The sequence below is a fragment of the Sus scrofa genome, chromosome 17 (assembly GCF_054392235.1).
Source record: "Sus scrofa isolate SSC_HxYL_T2T_F1_AM1 chromosome 17, Sscrofa_HxYL_maternal_Yorkshire_Landrace_v2.0, whole genome shotgun sequence".
Lineage (NCBI taxonomy): Eukaryota > Metazoa > Chordata > Mammalia > Artiodactyla > Suidae > Sus > Sus scrofa.
Window position 1 is genome coordinate 20,685,692 of NC_139399.1, and position 22,046 is coordinate 20,707,737.

The 22,046-nt window shown below is 43.3% G+C and overlaps 1 protein-coding gene across 11 annotated transcripts in view; it reads left to right on the plus strand.

Moving 5' to 3' along the window:
• The first annotated feature begins 1,019 nt into the window (after positions 1–1,019).
• The window catches only part of LOC146395162 (ankyrin repeat domain-containing protein 26-like), a 149,272-nt gene continuing 128,245 nt past the window's right edge, over positions 1,020–22,046 (plus strand). For 8 of the 11 annotated variants that reach the window (XM_085004355.1, XM_085004354.1, XM_085004353.1 and 5 more), the window contains exons 1-7: positions 9,958–11,375; positions 13,695–13,809; positions 13,963–14,136; positions 14,339–14,445; positions 16,428–16,553; positions 19,014–19,084; positions 21,121–21,154. In XM_085004355.1, coding sequence (XP_084860481.1) covers positions 11,146–11,375; positions 13,695–13,809; positions 13,963–14,136; positions 14,339–14,445; positions 16,428–16,553; positions 19,014–19,084; positions 21,121–21,154 — 857 coding nt within the window. In that variant the 5' untranslated portion in view covers positions 9,958–11,145. Of the gene's footprint in view, positions 1,220–2,501; positions 2,633–4,710; positions 4,815–6,618; positions 6,923–9,957; positions 11,376–13,694; positions 13,810–13,962; positions 14,137–14,338; positions 14,446–16,427; positions 16,554–19,013; positions 19,085–21,120; positions 21,155–22,046 lie in introns of those variants that run through there. The other 3 variants (XM_085004356.1, XM_085004358.1, XM_085004357.1) reach the window with 3 other exon arrangements.

Consider the following 22,046-nt stretch of genomic DNA (forward strand, 5'->3'; position numbering starts at 1 on the left):
CACCTACCCAGAGAAAACCATGACTCGCAAAGACACGTGTACTCCAATGTTCATTGCAGCACTATTTACAATAGCCAAAACATGGAAACAACCTAAATGCCCATTGACAGAGGAGTGGATCAAGAAGAGGTGGTACATATACATGACGGAATATTACTCAGCCATTAAAAAGAACAAAATACCAGCATTTTTTGCAACATGGATGGACCTAGAAACTATCATGCTAAGTGAAGTCAGCCATACAATGAGACACCAACATCAAATGCTTTCACTGACATGTGGAATCAGAGAAAAGGGCAGACTGAACTTCTTTGCAGAACAGATGCTGACTCACAGACGTTGAAAAACTTAATGGTCTCCAGAGGAGACAGTTTGGGACTTGGGGGTATGTGCTTGGGCTGTGGGATGGAAATCCTGTGAAATCAAGATTGTTATGATCATTATACAACTACAGATGGGATAAATTCATTTGAGTAATAAAAAAAAAAAAATTAACAAACACGAAGTCACACACACACACAAAAGGACTGAAACAGCTTCAGTTCCCACTGCCTAAGGACCTAGACAGAAAGACTTTGAATTCCTCCGCTGAGCCCACTCACCTGGCAGGCTTGTTCAAGAGACAAGGCTTGTGGAGAAGTAGGGGGGCCTTCCAGAAAGCCCAGCCTCACCTCGCTGATCAATGGTCGCTGCAGGTTACGGAGAAACGCCACTTGCACCTGCGGAGCTGGATGCAGTCCCTCCCAGGCCGCCCTGCCTGCGGGCCCCACGCAGCGGCCACCAGCCACCGACTCCATCGGGCTGCCCAGCAAGGCCAGCATAGGCAGCAGGAGCAGAAGGAGCGCCGCCCGGCAGATGGCCAAGACTTCTGGGAACCGACTGCACTGGAAATCCCGCACAAGGCGCGCTGAACATGGCCGCCACGCGCGAGTGGGCAGAGCTCAGGCAGCGCCTTGACCTCGTGCTCCCGCGACGCACGACGCACGACGCACGGGGGCACGCTGGCGCGGGGAGTGGGCAGTGTGCGTGAGGATTTGGCGGGTCTCAGGCAAGAGTCGTGGGGAAGGAAGCAGTGGGGCTGCGGACGGAGCCACAGCGCGCCTCACTTCCTTCTCCCTGGAGCTGCTTGGTGACCTGGAGTGCCTGGGACTCCACGCCCTTCGTGCAGCCGGACAGCGGACACGCAGCAAACTCTTTAGTTGCCATTCTTTAGTTTAAGGTAGGACTGCTCAGCCATACTTAAGGCTTCTCAGACTTCTTTTTTAAGTTGAAGTGTAGTTGATTTACAGTGTGTTCACCTCTGCTGTACAGAAACGTGACTCCGTTATACATAGATGCACATTCTTTTGGACATACTCTTTTCCCTCACGGTTTATGCCATGGTATTGAGTACAGCTTCTTCTGCTGTAGAGTAGGACCTTGCTGTTCCGCCATTCTGTATTTAATAGTTTGCGTCTGCTAGTCCCGAACTCCCAGTCTAACCCTGCCCTGCCGCCCTCGCGAGAAACCACAAGCCTGTTTTCTGTTTGTGAGCCTGTTTCCTTGATGAGTTCACTAGTGTCATATATTGGATCCCACCTATAAGCGGTATTATATGGTATCTGTCTCTTACTGGCTTCCTTCACTTAGTATGATAATCTCTAGGTCTACTCATGTTGCTGCAGAGGGCATTCCGTCTTTCTGTTTTACGGCTGATAATACTCTGTTGTGTGTATGTGCTCCATCTTTATCACCTGCAGGTGGACATTCAGGTTGTTTTCATGTCTTGGCTATGGTGAATAGTGCTGCTAGGAACATAGAGATGCAGGTATCTTTTCCAATGACAGTTTTTTTCCCAGTCCATATCCAGAGGTGAGATTGCCATATTAGAACTGTTTTTCGCTTTTGGAGGAACCTCCATACTGTTTGGCATCGTGGCTGCACCAGCTTCCATTTCCACCTACAGTGTGGGAAGGTTCCCTTTTCTCCACACCCTCTCCAGCGTTCATGAGAACCATTCTTACCAGTGTGAGATGAGTGGTTTTGATTTGTAGTTCTCTAATAATTAAAATGTTTATTTAGTTCTGCCTCTTTTTCAATGGGATTGTTTTGTTTGTTTGTTTTGTTTTCTTTTGCGTTTTAGGAGCTATTTGTATATTTGGGAAATCAAGCTTTTGTTGGTCACAGCTTTTGCAAGTATTTTCTGCCAGAAGTTGTCTTTTCGTTTGTTTATGGTTTCCTTGGCTGTGCAAAAACTTGTAAATTTAATTAGCTCAGGCCTTGTCCTTTTGGGCAGGCTGCCTTTCCTAGAAACTGCGGCACTTTTCTGTTCTTATTTGGTTTCGTGTAGCTCTGTCTTGCCTAGAATGGAGAGCAGAATCTGTCTTTTATTGCTCTTTCCAGCACCTGCCAGGACAGTGCCTGCATGTTCTAGGGACAGTCAATGTTGTTTGAGTGAGCAAGTGAATCTTGTGATGTTTTCTGAAATTGGGTTTTTGTGTCATTGTGTCTTCTTTTTATAGGAAGGAGACAGAAAGCCAGGAACGGGGAGAAAAAGAAACCAGGACTGATGTTATGGACAGTATCCCACAAGAGCCACCAAATCATGACCATTTTACCTCTGTTAATGGAGCACACAGCAGGAATAGACGTGGTGAGTTAGTGACTATCTATGGATTTTCTTTCCATGCATAAAATCTAGTGTAGGATTTCTCTCATGGCTCAGTGGGTTAAAGATCTGGCCATTGTCACCGCAGTTGCAGAGGCTCCATTCCTGTCCCAGTAATGTCCACATGCCATGGGTGCAGCTTTCAAAACATGAAAATACAAAACTTTAAAAAGCTAGTAGAAAAACTTCAAAGTGTGGGGATCAAATATGATATTGATTTCTTTTAAAGTAGTTTTTCTTTTGTTTTGTTTTTTCTTCAAACGTTTCCCCACAACCACCAACTTTGTCTTCCTGAGAATGCTTTAACCTTCGAAAATTCTTTTCTGTTCATGTAATTTATTGACATATTCATGAATGGAGAGAGATTTATGTGTATCTAAAATTCATCCATTAACCTCAAGTTCCTAGTCCATCCCACTCCTTCCCCCTTGCAGTTCCTGTTGTGGTTCAGTGGCCTTGGCAGCATCTCTGAAGTGCTGTGATGTGGGTGCCCCCACACAGTGGGTTATGGATCCAGCGTTGCCACAGTTGTGGCTTAGGTCATGACTGTGGCTCGGATCTGATCCCTGGCCTCGGAGCTCCATACAAGCTGGTGGGCGGGGCCAGGGGGGTGCAAACAAACAAACAAAATCCCTGTGCATATCTGAATCCTTTCTTGACCAACAACAAATGCATTTACATAAAATTTGTTTAAATAACCAATTCTCCTTGCTCACATAAAATATTCCTTGACTGAGAAAAATGATAAATAGCCTAAGTTGCATAACGAGACAGTGGTCAGACCAGGGTGAAATGGGTCAGGAAAGACCTTCATTCATTCATGTGCTACACAAATGTATTTTCAGCCTCTGTAGGGGCTAGGCAGCAGGGCTCTGAAGATACAAACACAGAAGCCCATAGGCCCTTCTGGGACGCCTTCACATGCTGCAGGGAAATGATTATACAGAGTGTATGTGCAAGATGAATGGGAATTTAGAGGGAGGTGCCAAAGTCTAAACTGGGCAAGTTGTTGTCACTAGACACTTGGAGCCTCCGAAGGGATTTGCGACATATAAGGTTTCTCAGAAACAGTTTTATCTGGAAGAGGTAAAAGATAAGCATTGTTGGAGAGCAACTGAAAGGCCCTGGTACATACAAATAACTAACCTGTGACACTGATCCTGCAAATAGGAAAGGCCACGGGAGACGTGTCCAGACTTCCCTGGGACCCACTTTTTACTGGGTAGTTTTAGGGCACGGTAACAGAGGCACTTAATCCTGGGGCTGGGTCTTCATGGTTCTCCGTGGGAGGGGCGTGCTTTCAGCAAGATTGCATACTGTGTGTGAACTCTGGTTGTTAATGCCCAGACAAAAAGGGGTTGTGGTTCCAGGCCTGTGGAAGGAAAGGAGTGGTTGTATGGATTCTGAGGGAGCCTGATGTGATGAGTCCTGGTGTCAGCATTTGAAAGCAGGCAAAACTACCAAAAACTTTGGTCCAATCCCCTCACTTCATATATTTATTTATTTTACAGCCACACCTTTGGCATATGGACATTCCTGGGCAAGGGTTTAAGTCGGAGCTACAGCTGCCAGCCTACACCAGAGCCACAGCAACACCGGGTTCAAGTCATATCTATGACCATTTATGGCAGCGTCGGATCCTTAACCCACTGAGTGAGGCCAGGGATCAACTCTGCATCCTCAGAGAGAGTGTGTTGGGTGCTTAACGCACTGAGTCACAATGGGAACTCCCAATTCCTTGACTGTAAAGATTAAAAAAAAAGTTACTGAGTTGGCCAAGCTCTTAACAACTGCCCTCTTCTCTAGGAATAAATTATCAAATGTAATGTCCTGTGAGATGGTGCTCTCGTATACTCCACAACACTTAATGGGAAGTCTTGTTTTGTTCATTTGCACAGCAGACGGGTAATGATGTTTCTTAGCTGGAACTTGTGTGTTTCTTGTGTTTATATAGTCAAAAGTCAAATGCTGACTAAGAACAGATAACCACTTTCCTCTTGCATCACTTTTCAGTGATCCAAGGACTTAAACTATCGTTTTCCATCATTTACTTTGTTTTGCAGAATTTGGAGCGCTGGGGAACCACACTGTCCTTCTTAGAAAGCACGCAATCTGACTCTTCCTCAGACTGTGAGTGTGAATCAACATCCATCAACATCTAAGGAAGGTGTGTATTAACATGCGTGATGTAAATCACCCAAAACAGGATTCGGAGGCTGAATTGGTCAGTAATGTTCGTGACTGTGCACACACAGCTTACGTGTATTCATCAAGAAACCACTCTTCCTTGAGAGAGAAGAAGTGATAGAGATGGAGAGAGAGAAATAGAGGGGGTGGGGGGAGAGAGAGAGAAATGAAAGACTGAATATCAGTTCTGAGACCAAAGATTAATTTGTCTGAAAAAAGATCCTCTTTTTCTGGGTTCCCATCATGGCTCAGCGGGTTAAGAACCAGACTAGTATCCATGAGGATTTGGGTTCAATCCCTGGCCTTGCTCAGTGGGTTAAGGATCCACCTTTGCCATGCACTGCAGTACGGGTCACAGACACCCATGTTGCTGGGGCTGTGTTGTAGGCCGGCAGGCGCAGCTCCAATTCGACCCCTAGCCTGGGAACTTCCATATGCCTCAGGAGCAAAACTTCCTTTGTGAAGCAGCGTTTCATCTGAAGTAAACAATGGGACATTCTTAAAATCCACCGCAACCTTAGACTTCCAAGGGCTTTGCAGAAATGTACAGTTCACATTGTGTAGAGAAAGGTTTGCACGGATTTTCACACAGAGTCACTCTTCTGCAAAACTCCACCTCAAACTCGTTGCAAGAATCTTCAACTCAGAGTACACGCAGCACCTCACCCTTTGCTGGGAACCTCTCTAGATAAACCTAGGTTCTAAATTCTGCTTGCCCAGTGAATGTGCTATAACGATCAATCTCATGGTAACATCAAGTGCAGATATTGCTGGAAACCATTTCTGTTTGTCCACACTACAGGCTTTCTCAGATTAGCATTTCGAAAGGTATTGAGAAATGTAATCACCAGAACCAATCACCTTGTTGACCTTCATTCAATCAAGTATTTGCTTAGATTCAATAGTAAACTTCCTCTTTCCCTGATTACTTCCTAAAGTGCCAGACTAGTTTGTAAAATGTGTAACCCAGGTGGAAACATCCAAAGAGGGACAGACTTTGTTATTCACTAAGCCATTCCTCAATCCGTTCAGTGTTGGCCAAGTGCCTTTCACGTGTCAGAGAAGGGGGCAGCAGGTGTTGACACTGTTGAGCTTAAGGACCCAGTTCTGCCTTAGGGAGCTCCCAGTCCAGCTATTAGGACATGAGTAGATTCTTAGGCAGATTTGTCCACTGAAGAAAATGGAATGAATGACCCCCAACTCTCCTGTTGTGTGGGTTACCCCTTTGAAATCTAACAGGGTTTTTTTGTTTTTTTGTTTTTTTGTTTTTGCTGTGATGCAATTTTACAACTTGTTCTGTTATTTTAGTAGTAATCAAGATGCAAAATAACAAACATTATTGAGCACCTAGTGTAACCAGGTGGTAAGGAGGTCAGAGCAGGCAGACTCATAAGATGACCCCCCTCAGAGTTCTCGTTGTGGTGCCATGGGTTAAGAACCTGACATGGTGTCCATGAGGATGTGGGACCAATCCCTGGCCTTGTTCAGTGGGTTAGGGACCCGGCACCGCTGCAAGCTGTGCCACAGGCGAAAGCAGCAACTGATTCAACCCCTCGTCTGAGAACTTCCATATGCCATGGATGTAGCCCTAAAAAGAAAAAAAAATAGGGTCCTCAACTACCCCCACTTCCTTATATTCATGGCCTGAAATACTCTTTTCCTCTTAAGTGTGGTCAGGACCTTGCTCCTAACCAGTAACACATGGCCAAAGTGATGGATGTCACTTCTACCCTTAGGTTAGGAAAGACTGTGACTTCTGTCTCTGTTGCCTTCCTGGCTTCCAGACTTTGGTGATGCAAACTGCCATATTGGAGAGGCCCACCTGGCAAGGAACTGAAGGTGGCTTCCAGCCAACAGCAGGCTGGGAACTGAAGCCCTAGTTTACCAGCCCATGAAGGACTTAATCCTGCCAACAACCTTGTGAGTCTGGAAGCAGTTCCTTCCCCAGCGAAGCCTTCAGATGAGACTTGAACCTTGGCTGACATCTTGATTGCAGCTTGTGAAAGACTCTGACAAAGAGGGCCCAGGCAAGCTGTGACCAGACCCCTGCCTCACAGAAACTGTGAGATCATGCATGTGTCTAAACCAGTGAGTTTTAGAGCACTTTGTTATGCAGCAATAGATAACTAATGGGGAAACTCTTCTTGTTCCTAAGGAGTGGAGAAGATAGATGGAGTCAGACAGAACACTCTTGCACAATGTTAAAAGTGCCAGCTTTAGTAATTGGCAGAGGTGTAAATCAGGAACTCAAGTCTGTGATTCTGTCCCCCCCCCCCCCACTTCCCTGCAGCATATGGAGTTCCCAGGCCAGGGATCAGATCTGAGCTGCACTTGCAACCTATGCTGCAGCTGCAGCAACACCGGATCCTTAACCTACTGTGTCGGCCCAGGGATGGAAATTTCGTCCTGGCGCTGCCACAGTGGGAACTCTGATTCCAGCCATTTATTTCTTGTCTCATGCTAATGTGATTTCTGCTCTCATTTTTCACCTACATTTTTCATTCGGAATGGCTCTTAAGCAACCCCATCTGTTTAATCCTCACGCCATATTCCACCTGAAAAGAAGAATAATGATACCCATTGTACTGCCCAACTTGTTAACGTGTTCCTCGAGGGTAGAAAGAGTATTTCATGGCTTAGTCCTCTTTCAAGCACCCAGGTTCTGCCCTTTCCTATGAGGGGAGGGCTCAAAAATATGAATGGTGAACTGCATCCTCATGGTTAGTAAAAGAGCAAGAAACACATGAAAGACCTCTCTGTCTCTCTCTCTCTCTTTTTTTTTTTTTTTTTTGATCTTTTTAGTGCCACACCCTCAACACATGGAAGTTCCCAGGCTAGGGGTTGAATTGGAGTTGCAGCTGCTGGCCTATAACCACAGCTCACAGCAATGCTGGTTCCCTGATCCATTGAACAAGGCCGGGGATTGAACCTGCATCCTCATGGATACTTGAGGGGCTCATTACCCCTGAGCCACACTGGGAACTCCCATACCTCTCATTTTTAAAAAAGACCCAGTGGGTCTGCGGGAGTTGGGGTAGGGACAGGTGGCGGCCAGAGCAATCTCGTACAGGCTCTGAGGCACAAGGCAGAAGCCAAATAGAAGTCTTGGAAGACTTCCACAGGTGTTATTTACTGTGACACTGTGTACTTCCTCCAGAAGCTTTCCAGAATCACTGAAACAGCAGCTTTGAGTGTTCTTTTTACTCCCACCTTTGTTCAGCTTAGAATCCCTAGGTTCTCATCATCACGGAAATTTTCAGAAGGACCTAGTGCAAGCAGGCACCACTGTCCAGAGAGGGTTTCGGCTGAAAGTGCGGTGCAGCCCTCACCAATGACCCTGTGACTGTTGCATATTTTGGAGATTGAGCTCTTGTCGGTTGCATCCTTTGCAACTATGTTTTCCCATGATGTAGGTTGTTTTTTTCTTTTGTTTATGGTTTCTTTTGCTGTGCAGAAGCTTGTCAGTTTGGTTGGGTCCCCTGTGTTTATTTTCATTTTTATTTATGTTGGCCTTAGGGGACTCACCTAAGAAACCATTTGTTCAGCTTATGTCACAGAATGCTTTACTTATGTTCTGTCCTAGGAGTATTATGGTAATTTGTCTTAATAGTTAAGTGTTTAAGCGGTTTTGAGATGGCATGAGGCTCTGCTCTAGTGTCATTGATTTACAGGCAACTGTCCTGGTTTCCCAGCACCACTTGCTGAAGAGACTGTCTTGCCCCTTTGTTGAAGATTAATTGTCCATAGGTGTATGGGCTTCTTTCTGGTCTCTCTATTCTGTTGATGCCTGTCTGTGTTTTTGTGCCAGTGTCACACTCTTTCAATTACTGTAGCTTTGTCACATTTTCTGAAGTCTGAGAGAGTTATGCCACCTCCTGTATTCTTTTCCTTCAGGATTGCTTTTGCAGTTGTGGGTCTCTTGTGGTTCCACATCAATTTGAGGATTATTTGTTCCAGTTCTGTGGAAAATGTCCTGGATAGTTTGATAGGGATCACATCAAAATCTGTAGATTGCTTTGGGTATTATGGGTTTTTTTTTTCTCCCTTTATGCCACATCCAGGGCATATGGAAGTTCCCAGACCAGGGATTGACTCCAACCCTCAGCTGCGATCCACACTGCAGCAGTAGCAGCGCCGGATCCTTCAATCCACTGTGCCAGGCAGGGATCAGTCTGTGCCTCTGCAATTACCCTAGTGGCTGTGGTTGGATTTTTTACCCACTGCTCCTTGGTGGGAACTCTCAGTATGGCCATTTCAAGATTATCAACTCTTTCAATCCAAAAGCAGAATATCTTTCCATTCTTTGAATCATTGTCCATTCCCTTTATTAATGTTTTATGGTTCTCGGCATATAATTCTTTCACCTTCTTGGTCAGGTATATTCCTAAGTATTTTATGTTTTTTAATGCAATTTTTAAAGGGATTTTTTTAAACTCTCCCTTTCTGATCTTTTATTGTTAATGTGAAGAAATGCAGTTGATTTCTTTATGTTAGTGTTGCATCCTGCTACATTGCTGAATTCATTGTTCAGTTCTAGTGGTTTTTATGTGCAGTCTGTAGGCTTTACTATCTCTCTCTCTCTCTCTCTATAAATATATATATAGTACCATGTCGTCTGCATATAATGACGATTTTACCTCTTCCCTTCCAATTTGGATACTTTTAATTTCTTTTTCTTATCTGGTGAGAGTGGGCACATACTTCCCCTCCCCCCCAGATTTCAGTTTTCACCAGTTCAGAAATCACCCAGGTAGGGCATATGGACCTCCCTGGCCTGACTGGGTGACATTCCTGACAGCTCTTGGTGGTGGTGGGGTGGTTTCTGCCTTTCCTTTCCTGGGGTCTCTAGTGCTCTTCTTTGCTTCTCAGGCCTAACAGTGTATGTTGATGCACGAAGAAGAATCAGCCCCTTCCTTGATCCTTAGGATGTATCACAGCCAGGGCCCAGACCTGAAGCTTTCCCATGCCCCTGGGGTGCATGCAGCAGGCCAGGAGGCAGGGCAGAGTCTTGGCCAGGCAGCCTTGCAACTTCACCCGCAGTTGCCAGCTTGCAGAACAGAGCCACAGTCAGCTCTGAGGCTGGTGGACACCGGCCAGACTTGGCCCTCTTCCCAGAGCAGGGTGTAGGTCGAGGGTGCAGCTTGGGTGGCAGCAGCAGGATTTGGGTGGAGGTGGGAAGCCAGCTCTAAAAACCTGCATCGGGTGGGCTCCAGGAAGTGGCGCCCCGAGGAAGATGAAGGTGGGCTCTGGCATGATCCTCTTGCTGACTTTGCTCTCTGGGGCCGCTCCGGGTAAGTTGACTCCTCTCTCCTAGCTGCTCAGAAGCCCAAGCAGCACGGAGCCATCCCCAGAGTCAGGAGGGTATGTACTTGCCCAGCGGAGCTCTCCCAGGCTTCCCGGCCCATGTTGATTCTTTCGCCCTGCACCATCCCCAGCATCCAGCAGGCCCCCACTCTCCAGGAAGATGCCTGCCCTGCCGTCAGCAGGGGCACGAAGCCACCTGAGCAGTGGGGAGTGGGGTTTGAGTGTGGGTGGGTAGGGGATGCAGGGAGCTCTCTTTGCCTGAGGCGGGACCTGCTGCGAATCCCTCAGCCACCACAGGTCTAGGCGCCTGATTTTTCCTGTGGACATTATGCAAAATCATGAAGTCTTGGAGCTGCAGGAAAATTAGCACATTCTGGCTTTGGCTTTTCAAATCTTTTAGTAAGGCTTTCCTAAGACTATCATTAAAAAATAGGCAGAGAAAGAAAAGAGGTAGAAAAGTTTATTAGATCACTAAATTTCCTAATTAACCTCTGCCAAGGTAAAATTGACATAGGAAATGCAAAGGAACCACAAAGAAAATGCAAACATTTATACAGAGTAATCAAGGCAATTGACAGGGGTGGTTTTAAGGGTGCCATGTCTGGCAGAGGCTTTAGCCTGGAAAGCAGAGCAAATGGGTCAGAGGGGCACAGGACTAGGGCCGGGCCACTGGGCCCAGTGCTAATTTCCTTGCAGGCCTCTGCTTCCCAAACACCCCTCCTGAGGTGACCAATCCCATGCCATGCAGACTCCTAGCATCTTGTGCCTCTAGTCACCAGCCGCCCCTCCCCCTCCTGGTGCGCATGCACACTGTGTTGAGAAGTGTTGCTTGGATACATTTACTCTGAGCTGAAAGATTCTAAACTGCCTGCCTTGCCAGTTAGTTGAATGCTGAGGCGAGACTGCGGTGATTTGAATCACTTGTGTTGGACTCAGTGTTTGGTATAAAACTGAGCTGGGAAGGGGTGAGGCGTGGTGAGCTGTGTCTGAAGCCCATTTTCTTTCAAATGAAGAGGATTTTTGGCCTCAGGTTTAGGAAGGATGTGTCACCCACATCCCCCTCCACCCTCCCATGGGGGGAGCGCATTAATAGGGTCAGCTACCAGCCCGGGTACCACATCCGGAACAAGAGTCTCAAGAAGATCCACAAAGCTGCCAGCTTGGGCAACGTAGCTGGAGTCCAGCATATTCTGTTGCTCAAGAAAAATGGCTTGGATGATAGAGACAGGAAGAACAGGTAACCATGGGTGGGAGGATGAGAAATTTAGAATTGACGTCTTGAGTTCCCATTGTGGCTCAGCAGTAACGAACCCGACTAGTATCCATAGGATATGGGTTTGATCCCTGACCTTGCTCAGCGAGATAAATATCCGGCGTTGCTGTGAGTTTTGGTGTAGGTTGCAGACGCGCATTGGATCCTGCTGTTGCTGTGGTTGTAGTGCAGGCCAGCAGCTGCAGCTCCGATTTGACCTCTAGCTTAGGAACTTCCATGTGCCACTTGTGTGGCCCTAAAACGTGATAAAAGGCAAAAAAAAAATAAAAAATAAAAAAACAAAACCAAACCCCAGAAAACAGAAAACAAACCAAGCCAAAACAAAACCAGAAAGAAAATAAAGTCAAAGTATTGATTTAGTCATAGTAGAAGGTCTTCCTCCCTTCTTTCAAACAAAAGCTTTTCTAAATGTAGGACATTGTACAAGATAACCTACCTGTCCTTTTGAACACCTACAATAGTATTAAATACTAATATTTGATCATTGTAAATGTCTGATTTCATATTTATAAGTAGAAATGTTGAATCCAATAAGCCATCCCTATTCGTCTGAATTTTCTTGGGCTTACAGTTCCTGAATATTAGAATGAGAAGTACTTTTTCAGGTGTTCCCATTGTAGCTCAGTGGGTGAAGAACCTGAATACTATCCATGAGGATGTGGGTTCAACCCCTGGCCTCACCCGGTGGGTTAAGGATCCGGTGCTGCCATGTGCTGTGGTGTAGGTCACACGCAGCTCGGATCCCTGTGGTTGTGGCTGTGACATAGGCTGGCAACTGTAGCTCCAACTCGACGGGTTGGATCCCTTGCCTAGGAACTTCCACATGCCACCACCATGTGAGGCCTGAAAACAACCAAAAAGAAGTACTTTCCAAAAAATTCTTGTTTTGTTTTGTCATTTTAGTTCCTTTTCCCCATTATGGTTTTTTTTTTTTTTGTTATTTAGAAAATAATGAATTATAGTTGATTTACAATATTTCCTGTAATGCTTTTGAGAACTAAAATGTATTTCAGTGCCTACCATGTGACTACAAGTGCAGTAGACCCATTGTATAGACCAATATTTCACTTAATCCACACGGCACCATGGTTTGTATGATGCCCTACAATTTTATGTACCAATAAAGAATTTTAGGAGTTCTCTTGTGGTACATACAGCAGGTTAAGGATCTGACATAATTATTGAAGTGAAGTGGCTTGGGTCGTTGCTATGGTGTGGATTTGATCCCTGGCCTGGGAACTTCCACCTGCTGCCAGTGCAGCCAAAAAAAAAAAATTTTTAAAAATGCTGCTGCCAACCCACAGATACTGAGAACACATTATGGGTTACCAGTGGGGAGATGGAAAGGGAGGTGGTATTAAGAGGTACAAACTATTAGGTTTAAAACAAGCTACAGGGATGTGTTGTACAACACAAGAAATATAGCCAATATTTTATAATTACTATAAAAGGAGTATAACAGTTACAATCTATGAATCACTATAGTGCATCATAATATACCTGTAACATATATAATATTATATATTAACCATACTTCAATTTTAAAAAATCCAAACCTGAAAAAAAGACATTAGGATAATTAGCCCAGTAGGAAAAATGAGAAATGATAACAAATAATGCTGGAGAAACAGTAAAAACTAATGCTGCCAATTACAGTTCTAAGACATGGTGAATGATCCATTACATTCCAATGTCAGAGAAGTTAAAATGTGAGAAAGTGAGCATATTAGAATCATTGAAGTACAGTGTTATTTCTAATCCTGAAAACATATCTGCAAAGAAGGCACGCTGTTTTACTGCTCTGAAATACTGTGTTTGCAAAATAACAGTCATAGTAATAATTACATTACTATTATATTTAACAATGACCAAGCTGGTATCTGTGCAAGAATCTGCTCTAAACGCTTTGCATAGCTTCTCGTTTAAGCGTCCCTGTGGTGTCCTGTGCAATAACTGCTGCCTTAGCCACATTCTGTTGATGAGGAAATGGAGGCGCAGAAAGGCTGCATGACAGCTAAGAAGTTACAGAGTTCAAGTAGAATTCGAACCCAAGTTGAGCTGAATCTCAAGGTCATGTTCTTTATCTTCAAAGAGGTTGTTCTTTCGTTAAAGTGCTGAGTATTAAGAGATAAGAAGTGTTCTTGCTCCAGAAGAAAACGAAGTCTACGTCTTCAAGGGATAGGAACAGCATGTTAGCAAATGTTCACAGTAATGTAAATCACTGTATGTTTTGAAAGAGTACACTACAGTTTCCTAAGAAGTCCTCTCACTTTCCTTTCGTAGGACTGCTCTCCATTTGGCCTGTGCCAAAGGCCATCCAGCAGTGGTATCTCTCTTAGTAGAGAGGAAATGCCAGCTGAACCTCTGTGACAGTGAGAACAGGACAGCACTGATGAAGGTATGGAGTGGCCAACCATGTCCCCGGGAGATGGATGTGATTTCATGACTTAGAGTCAAAATGAGTCTATCTCATTGAAATCTAAGGAATTGGTGAAACTTGTGGCATGGTTCCTTTGAATTTACAATCTATTTCTTGGCATAATACTGACAGGCCACCCAGTGCCGGGAAGAAGAATGTGCAAATATTCTTCTGGAACACGGGGCTGACCCAGATGTCGTGGATGTCAATGGCAACACTGCCCTCCACTATGCTGCCCTTGATCAGAATTCCTCCATGGCAGCAAAGCTGCTTTCACACAATGCCAACATTGAGGCAAAAAACAAGGTATGGCTCACCTAACTTCCTTTGTTAAATACAAGTTGTTGTTTTTTATTTCCAGCGTTTTATTGATAATATGTATACTGAATACTGTCCCTCAGGCCCTGTTACTATGGAAACCATGTCAGGGGAATCTTTTCTACATGTTTAAATTCAGTTTAGAAAAATGTAATGTTGCACAATATAAACTGTTCTTGCTGTTTTACAGGATGGCCTTACACCACTCTTACTTGCTGTCACTGAAAACCAACAGCAAATGGTGGAATTTCTAATAAAGAATGGAGCAAATGTCCATGTGACTGATAAGAAGAAAAGGTACTGTAGTCTCATCTTTAAAATCAAACAAACAAAAAACAAAAATCTTGGTGCTGTTTTAGAATGGTAACAGAAAAGAAGAAATTAATAGGAAGTGGATTAAGTTATACTCAAGACATCATCAGTTAGGTAGAAAAGCAGTTATTCTGAGAGGTATCATGAACATCAGTATAGAGCAGGATTTTGTATTCATTTATAATAGTGACGAATGCCACCTGCAGCCTGATTTTTCTTTTGGTCATATGACCATATATCAGCTAAGGAATTTCATACTGGTTGTATTAGTTTTATAAAGTATGGACTCTAATTTTTAGTTTACATAGTATTCATTTCTGAATTCTTTTATCAACTTATTTTAACCTCTGCTTTGAATATGTTTTTCCTTATCAGATGCATGTTAAACATAAAGGAGTTGGTTTTGTCTTTTTTATTTTTATTTATTTTTTTGCCACACCATTGGCATGCGGAGTTCCCTGGCTAGGCATCAAACCTGCGCCACAACTATAGCCAAAGCCAGTGCAGTGACAATGCCAGATTCTTAACCTGCCGAGGCACAAGGGAACTCCTGAGTTTGTCATTTGAGTGACTCTTTGCTTTACATTGCTTTCTTTGAAGAATACTGATTTTTTTTTCCAATTTTAATGACTTTTATTTTATTTCCATCATAGCTGGTTCAGTGTTCTGTCAGTTTTCTACTGTACAGCAAGGTGACTCAGCCACACATACATACATATATATATATATATATATATATATATATATACATTCTTTTTTCTCACATTATCGTGCTCCAGCATAAGTGACTAGACACATTTCCCAGTGCTATACAGCAGAATCTCTTTGCTTATCCATTCCAAAGGCAATAGTTTTGCATCTATCAATGCAGAATACTGCTGGTATTAGATTACTCTACGTGATTATTAATCAGTGCTACCAGATATTATGGACTCCTCGATTTTTATTTTTTCCATTTCTAGTATATTTTGGTGTTTTTCTTTCTACTTGATACAGTTAGAAGGAAGAAAGTTAGCTTGGATTGAATAAACACTTCCCTTAATGAAGGCAAGTTGTAGGTGGGTGATAAAGAGGAAAGAGATGGGCTTTGGATTGAGACTGGGTTTACTTGCTAGCCTTCCTACTTGTTAGGTGTATGACCTTGGGAACAGTACTTACTATCAATGAACATGTTTCCTGATATGAAAAGGGAGGATATTAATATATCCTCCCAGGGCTATTGTACGTAAGAAAGATTCTATTTAATTTAGTGCCTAACACACATTTATTTGTTTCATCAGCGGTAACCATGACTGTTTTTATTGGCATTATTATTAGTAAGTATTGTTTTAAGCCTGCAAATAGCTATTCCTTAAACTGACCTCTAGCTGACTTTGAAGAACAATATATCAGACTAAGGAAGAAATGGCGAATTCATCCTTTAAGTACTTACTTTAGATAAAGTGCCTCAACATAATTTCCTGTTCATCAAAAATTTAATTTTTAATTTAATTTAATTTTTCTTTGTGTTGCTGCACCTGTGGCATATGGAAATTTCCAGGTCAGGGGTCGAATTAGAACTGCAACTGAGGCCTATACTTCAGCCACAGCAGCACTGGATCCAAGCCTCACTTGCAAGCTATGCCCTAGCTTGCAGCAGCACTGTAGCCCGAACTCACTGAGTGAAGCCAGGGATTAAACCCGCATCCTCACCAAGACAGTGTTGGGGTCTTAACCCACTGAGCCACAATGAGAACTCCAATCAAGGATTTTCATCTAGCAACTTCTATTACATGCTCTCCAAGTGTGGCAGGAGGCTTCTGTTTTTGTCCCTTCCTTCTAGCCTTGGAGGGAATTTATAAGGATGAACCTTGGAGCACGTAAATGGTCAATTCTGCACAATAGGCAAGATTTTAACTTGGTAAAACATATAAAATAAGCTGTTGAAGTAAGTTAACTGAAGTTCCTAAATCTCTCTGTTATTTTAGAACAGCTCTCATGCTTGCTCTAATGTATGAATCAGCAGCTACAGTGAAGCTTCTTCTTGAGCAAGGGATTGATGTCTTTGCTCAAGACATCTATGGATGGACTGCAGGAGACTATGCTCTTCCTGTGTAAGTATTTACATTAAGATGCCAGTTACCCCTCAACTGAGGTTAAAAATAGTTGAGCAGTTCCTTGTTACATGACAGGTGAGAGTACAGGGAGAGTTGGATGCAGGTTTGGGAATGCCGGAGAGATATTCCACAGCATCAGCTGGAAACCGGGACAAAGGGCAGACTAGTTCGATACAGCCTGGGAACAGGACTCTTGATCCCATCACTTTGAAGACCTTTCTCCTCAGGGAATGCACTGTCCATCTCATTCCAAGTGTAACTCCTATGCCTGGAGCACAAATAGTGTCACACCTCTGATTTTTCTAACTAGCTATTTGGGTTGTGTGTTTAGTTTAGCAGAAAGTCCTGTTTTTTCCCTTGGGGCTTCCTTCTGTACTCTCCCTCTTGATGTTCCCAGGAACCTAAGGGATTCCCTAAGAGCCAAGAGACAGTCCTCTTTTACAGTCATTGGAGTGTAAAAAGGGGTGTTCTGACCATTCCGGTTTTCCCATTGATTCTATTGCTGCAGTATTGCTTCTGCAACTGGCCTTTACTGAGTATCCTTGGCAGCTAGATCTCTGGAGTCTGGATGTTGCTCTGTACAGACCTTGAATAAAATCATTTTAAAGGAGAAAAGAAAGAAAGAAACCTGTCCTGCAGCCGGGTCATGATTGACCTTTGCTCCCAGGATGCCCTTGCTGATCCAAATACCTCCGTCTTCCTGGTGACCCACACTTAGACTGCAAAGTGACAGCTTTTTTAGTTCTCCCACATGTACTTGTTGCTCAACCACTGTTCCACAGCACCAGCACCCAGTCTAGCAGCCGGGCCTCCTAGCTTTAGCCAGGCACAGCCTGCCCCCCACACCCCATGCCTTATGTGGAGCCCACATCCTGGCCCAGATCTTCAGGAGGAGTTACCTTTGAGGCCTTTGTTTGTCTTTCCTCCTAGCAGATGTTATTAGGGACCATTTGGGGCGGTCAGAGAGGTTCCTGTGATGCTGCAGGAAGAGATCAGACTTTTCTTCTCCGTTGGTACTAGACCTGAACCTCATGGCTGCTTTATATCCTGTGGAGCACCCGTCTTAGATTGTGGAAAGTCCCATATCGTCCTTCCCAGACGAGTAGGTGCCAAATGGCCTGAGAGTCCATAGTTGAGGTTGGCCCCTCACGTGGTCTGTTTTCCACAATGATGAAAATCTTCCAAATGATTTGCATCTGCCTCAACCTTCAAACTGTTTTCAGATTCTGCCTCATTCTTGTGAAGAAGTCATTCGCCAGAAATCCCTGAATCGCAGATCAGTTAGTGGGCATTACCAGAGGTTAGCCCTGTCCATGACTCATCAGTTTCCAGCCTAAAAGTAGTGCTACGTCTTCCACATGAATTGGAGATGAACCCGGAGATTAAGCATCATTCTAATACAGATCTCCTGGTCCAGAGTTTGAGTTGGTAGAGAGGAGGTAGTAGTGGTCCAAGCCATGTCCTGACTTCTCTTAGTTTGCTGCTCTTGGTGTGATCAGCTGCGAGAATGGCAGACCATGATGTTATCTAATTGAAGGAGGACATATATTTATGGATAAATTTACTTACACATTATCTAAAAGCTGAGATTCCCTAAATTGCAGTCCACAAAGAGAGAACAGCTAATCACCATAATTAGTAGCATTTTCTGAAAACGACAAATGTCAAGATGTTAAAACTATGAAGAAACACACATCGGGTTTTATTTGGGATTCCAAAATACCGCTAACGATAAAGTTCAAGATGAAAGTACTCCATTTTTTTCATCTTTCTCTGAGTGTTTTGGGGGAAGAGTATTTTTTTTTTTTTGTCTTTTAGGGCCGTACCTGCAGTATATGGAGGTTCCCAGGCTAGGTGTCAAATCAGAGCTGTATCCACCAGCCTACATCATAGCCACAGTAATGCAGGATCTCAGCCGTGTCTGTGACCTATACCACAACTCATGGCAACACTAGATACTTAACCCACTGCATCCTCATGGCTACTACTTAGATTCTTTTCTGCTGCCATGAAGGGCACTCCAGGGGGGGAATATTATCTTAATCAAATCCTACTAATACCCTTATGAACTAAGGCAGTAAGACCCCACTTTTATAGAGGAAGACTTTGAGTTGAAGAGAAGCAACTTTCCCAGGGACAAATAACTGTTGGTTATAGGACTAGGATTTCTGAGTTCAAGATACTTTCCATGTCAGGCTCCCCCTAGTTAATGTACTGATCTTTACTGCCCTCCAATCATGACCACTGCACTTTCCTTTTTTTTTTTTTTTTTGATCCTTTAATTATATGCTAAATAAAATTTGTGTAGAAGTTACAAATTTGAAGTATATGGGGCAGCTAACGTTTTGACATGAGTTCTGATATTGTCTGAACTACTCTTAAGAATTTAATATATTTGATAATTGTTTTTCATTTAGTATTAAAATAGTAATATTATTTACTTATTTTTATACATAGCAATTGCCACCTGATTTCTGAATATAAAGAAGAAAAGCAACATAAAGGTCCTTCTCTAAATGGCAACCCAGGTAATACTTCTGATAATAAATTACTCGTAGTGATCCTACCATAGATAAAGTAAGAGTAAGGAAGTTTTGATAATGAAAGAACAGTGCAACATACATTGTGTAAATTGCATGTGTATTATTATTTTTAAAATTAATTTCTAAATAATCTAGCGTTCAGAATTCTTAAGTAATCAATTGCAGGTAATTGAACGTCAAAGACAGTATTGTCTAGACAAAAAAAAAAAAAAAAAAAAGGAGTTCCCGTTGTGGCACAGTGGTTAACGAATCCAACTAGGAACCATGAAGTTGTGGTTTCGATCCCTGGCCTTGCTCAATGGGTTAAGGATCCGGTGTTGCCATGAGCTGTGGTGTAGGTCGCAGACGCAGCTCGGATCCCGCGTTGCTGTGGCTCTGGTGAAGGCCGGCAGCTACAGCTCTGATTAGACCCCTAGCCTGGGAACCTCCATATGCCACAGGAGCAGCTCAAGAAAAGGCAAAAAGACAAAAAAAAAAAAAAAAAAGAACAGTATTGTCTGAAAAGAAATTCATTCATTTAACTGGCTCCTAAAAACCCATATTATATCTTTGTGTAAATAAGAGAAACGATTTTTTTTTTTTCATTTTTATGGCCATACCTGCAGCATATGGAAGTTCCTGAGCTAGGGGTTGAATTAGAGCTGCAGCTTTGGCGTAAGCCTCAGCCATGACATTACCATAGTTGACAAGCATCTGCCAACTAGCCCCGCCTTGTGGCAACACTGGAATGGCAATCCACTGAGCAAGGCCTGGGATCAAGGCCACATCGTAACAGAGACAACATCAGGTCCTTAATTGGATGTCACAATTGGAACTCCGATGGAAAAAAAAGTATAATTTATGGCTGCACCTGTTGCATATGGAAGTTCCCAGGCCAGGAATTGAATCCAAAGCACACCTGCAGTAATGCCAGATCCTCTAACCCACTGTGCCAGGCTGAGAATTGAACCTGCACCTCCACAGTGACCCGAGCTGCAGCAGTCGGATTCTTAACCCGCTGCACCACAGTGGAAACTCCTGCAAGAGAAAAAAACAGTTCTAAATTAGTATGTTGTATTTCCTCTATAATCACATTATATCGAATTGGTCTTGTTATAAGAATGGCTCTTTGATTTTTACAACAAATGGATTACATTTAGTAAATGTGTGTTAGTAGATGAGTGTTGATTAGTTTCACTGCAAAAGTTACCATGTCTAAAATTGGGAACTCAGCGATTCCTTCCAGTAATATAATAATATGAAGCCTAATATAAAGCTTAATGATTTCTGTTTTAAAAATAGAATAAAGATTGTCTTTGAAGTATAGGGATGACCCAGTTTTAATTCCCATTTGCTAAATCCCTGTGTATATTTTAACGATAAACCAAAAAGTCATCACCAAAAGTCTAGTTTCCACCCCTCACCATCCAGTTGACCCCCTTTCCCTATTTTATCTCCTCCATGCCCCTTTCAAGAGATTATATTTCATAAAACTGAAATCACAAAGTCTTGGCTGCTTATCTTGCAATTAGAAGAGGGGCAGAAAGAGTTTGTTTCCTGGGTTTTGCCGTGCTCTCGGATACAGTGCCTGTAGACCAAGCTTCCGTGTGAGAGGATGTTTTCATCCTGAACTGAAGAGCTGGAGAAGTTGTGTTACGTCACAGCAAAATACGTGTATGCGCTTCCAACTTGTCCAAGTGATGGAAGTCCAAAAGTGTGCTTCTATTTAAGTTGCTATTGTCAGTTTATGGCACTGATTCTACTAATGGTATCTTTTTCTGTCAGTCTCATGGAGTTTGGTTAGGATTATGGCCATTGTAAATGGCACTTCACTTTTAGGTATCGAATTTTGGTAAATACCACTCTTTTGTTTTGCATTTGGTAAATATCAAGGAGGGGAAAGGGTTCTTTTGCATTCATTGCCTATCAGGAATATGATCGACAGTCACCCCAGTGTAGTTTCCAGGTGTGGTCCCAAAGGAACACGTTTTAACAAAGCATCAGTTTTAAAATGTCTTTTACTTTTTTTTTTTTTTTAATAGTGTGTGAGAGTTCTGAAGAAGACTCTTTAAGCAGGTAGGATTTTATGGATTTTTTTAAACTAAAAGGTTAACTAAGGGAACACAGAGAAAAGAAGCTAACATCTTTTGTTACCTCATAGACTCATCACAACTGCTTTGCAAAGTGACTGTTCTAGTATAGTCTACGCTTCATTAATTAGGTGACTGGGGTTTAGGGAGGTTGAATGATTATCCTCTGATTCTATAGTTTAGAAGTAGCTGACCTGTGATTTGACCATCAGCCTGCCTGACTCCCAGACCCACTTTCTCAACCCTCGGTAGAGACTGAGAAATCCACGCAGCACTAGGGTCAAGACCCTCATCGGATCAACTCTGAAAGTCAGACCTAGTGACGTGTGAACTCTGATTTAGAATTTTCCTAAGAAACCTTGTTAGTCTCAGTCTTTGTCCTGGTGTATTTGATAGTCACAGTGGGACCTAGTACCTTGTTTTTCCCATTAAAGTGTTAGGGCAGAATCTAGGTATCTGTGGCCACAGAACCATAGGATTTTACACAGGCAAGGCCTCATTAGGCAAGTTTTCTTAGTTATCATGATATCGACTCACCTTAAGATGAATTTTTTTAATAGGAGGAGCGTGTCTATGTATATAGACTGTGTTAGGTTAATTAAATTCAACATCTGTAGAGAGCATATTTCTAATTGATTTCTCTACTGACTGACTTCCAAACCTGGTTTTCTCTTCAGGCTAGAGTCGCTTTTCCTCTTAGGAATCAGTCATAGGCCTCAGTTGGCTCGCTGGCACCATGCCTGTGTTGGGAGTGGATGACTGAGGCTCCGGTTAGCCTGTTTGCCAGAAACCGGGAACTAGAGGCTCCTACTCATGGTCATTTGAGCCCATCCTTGTTTTAGAAATCCTTGCCTTCATAGGCTGAAACCTTAAAGGCT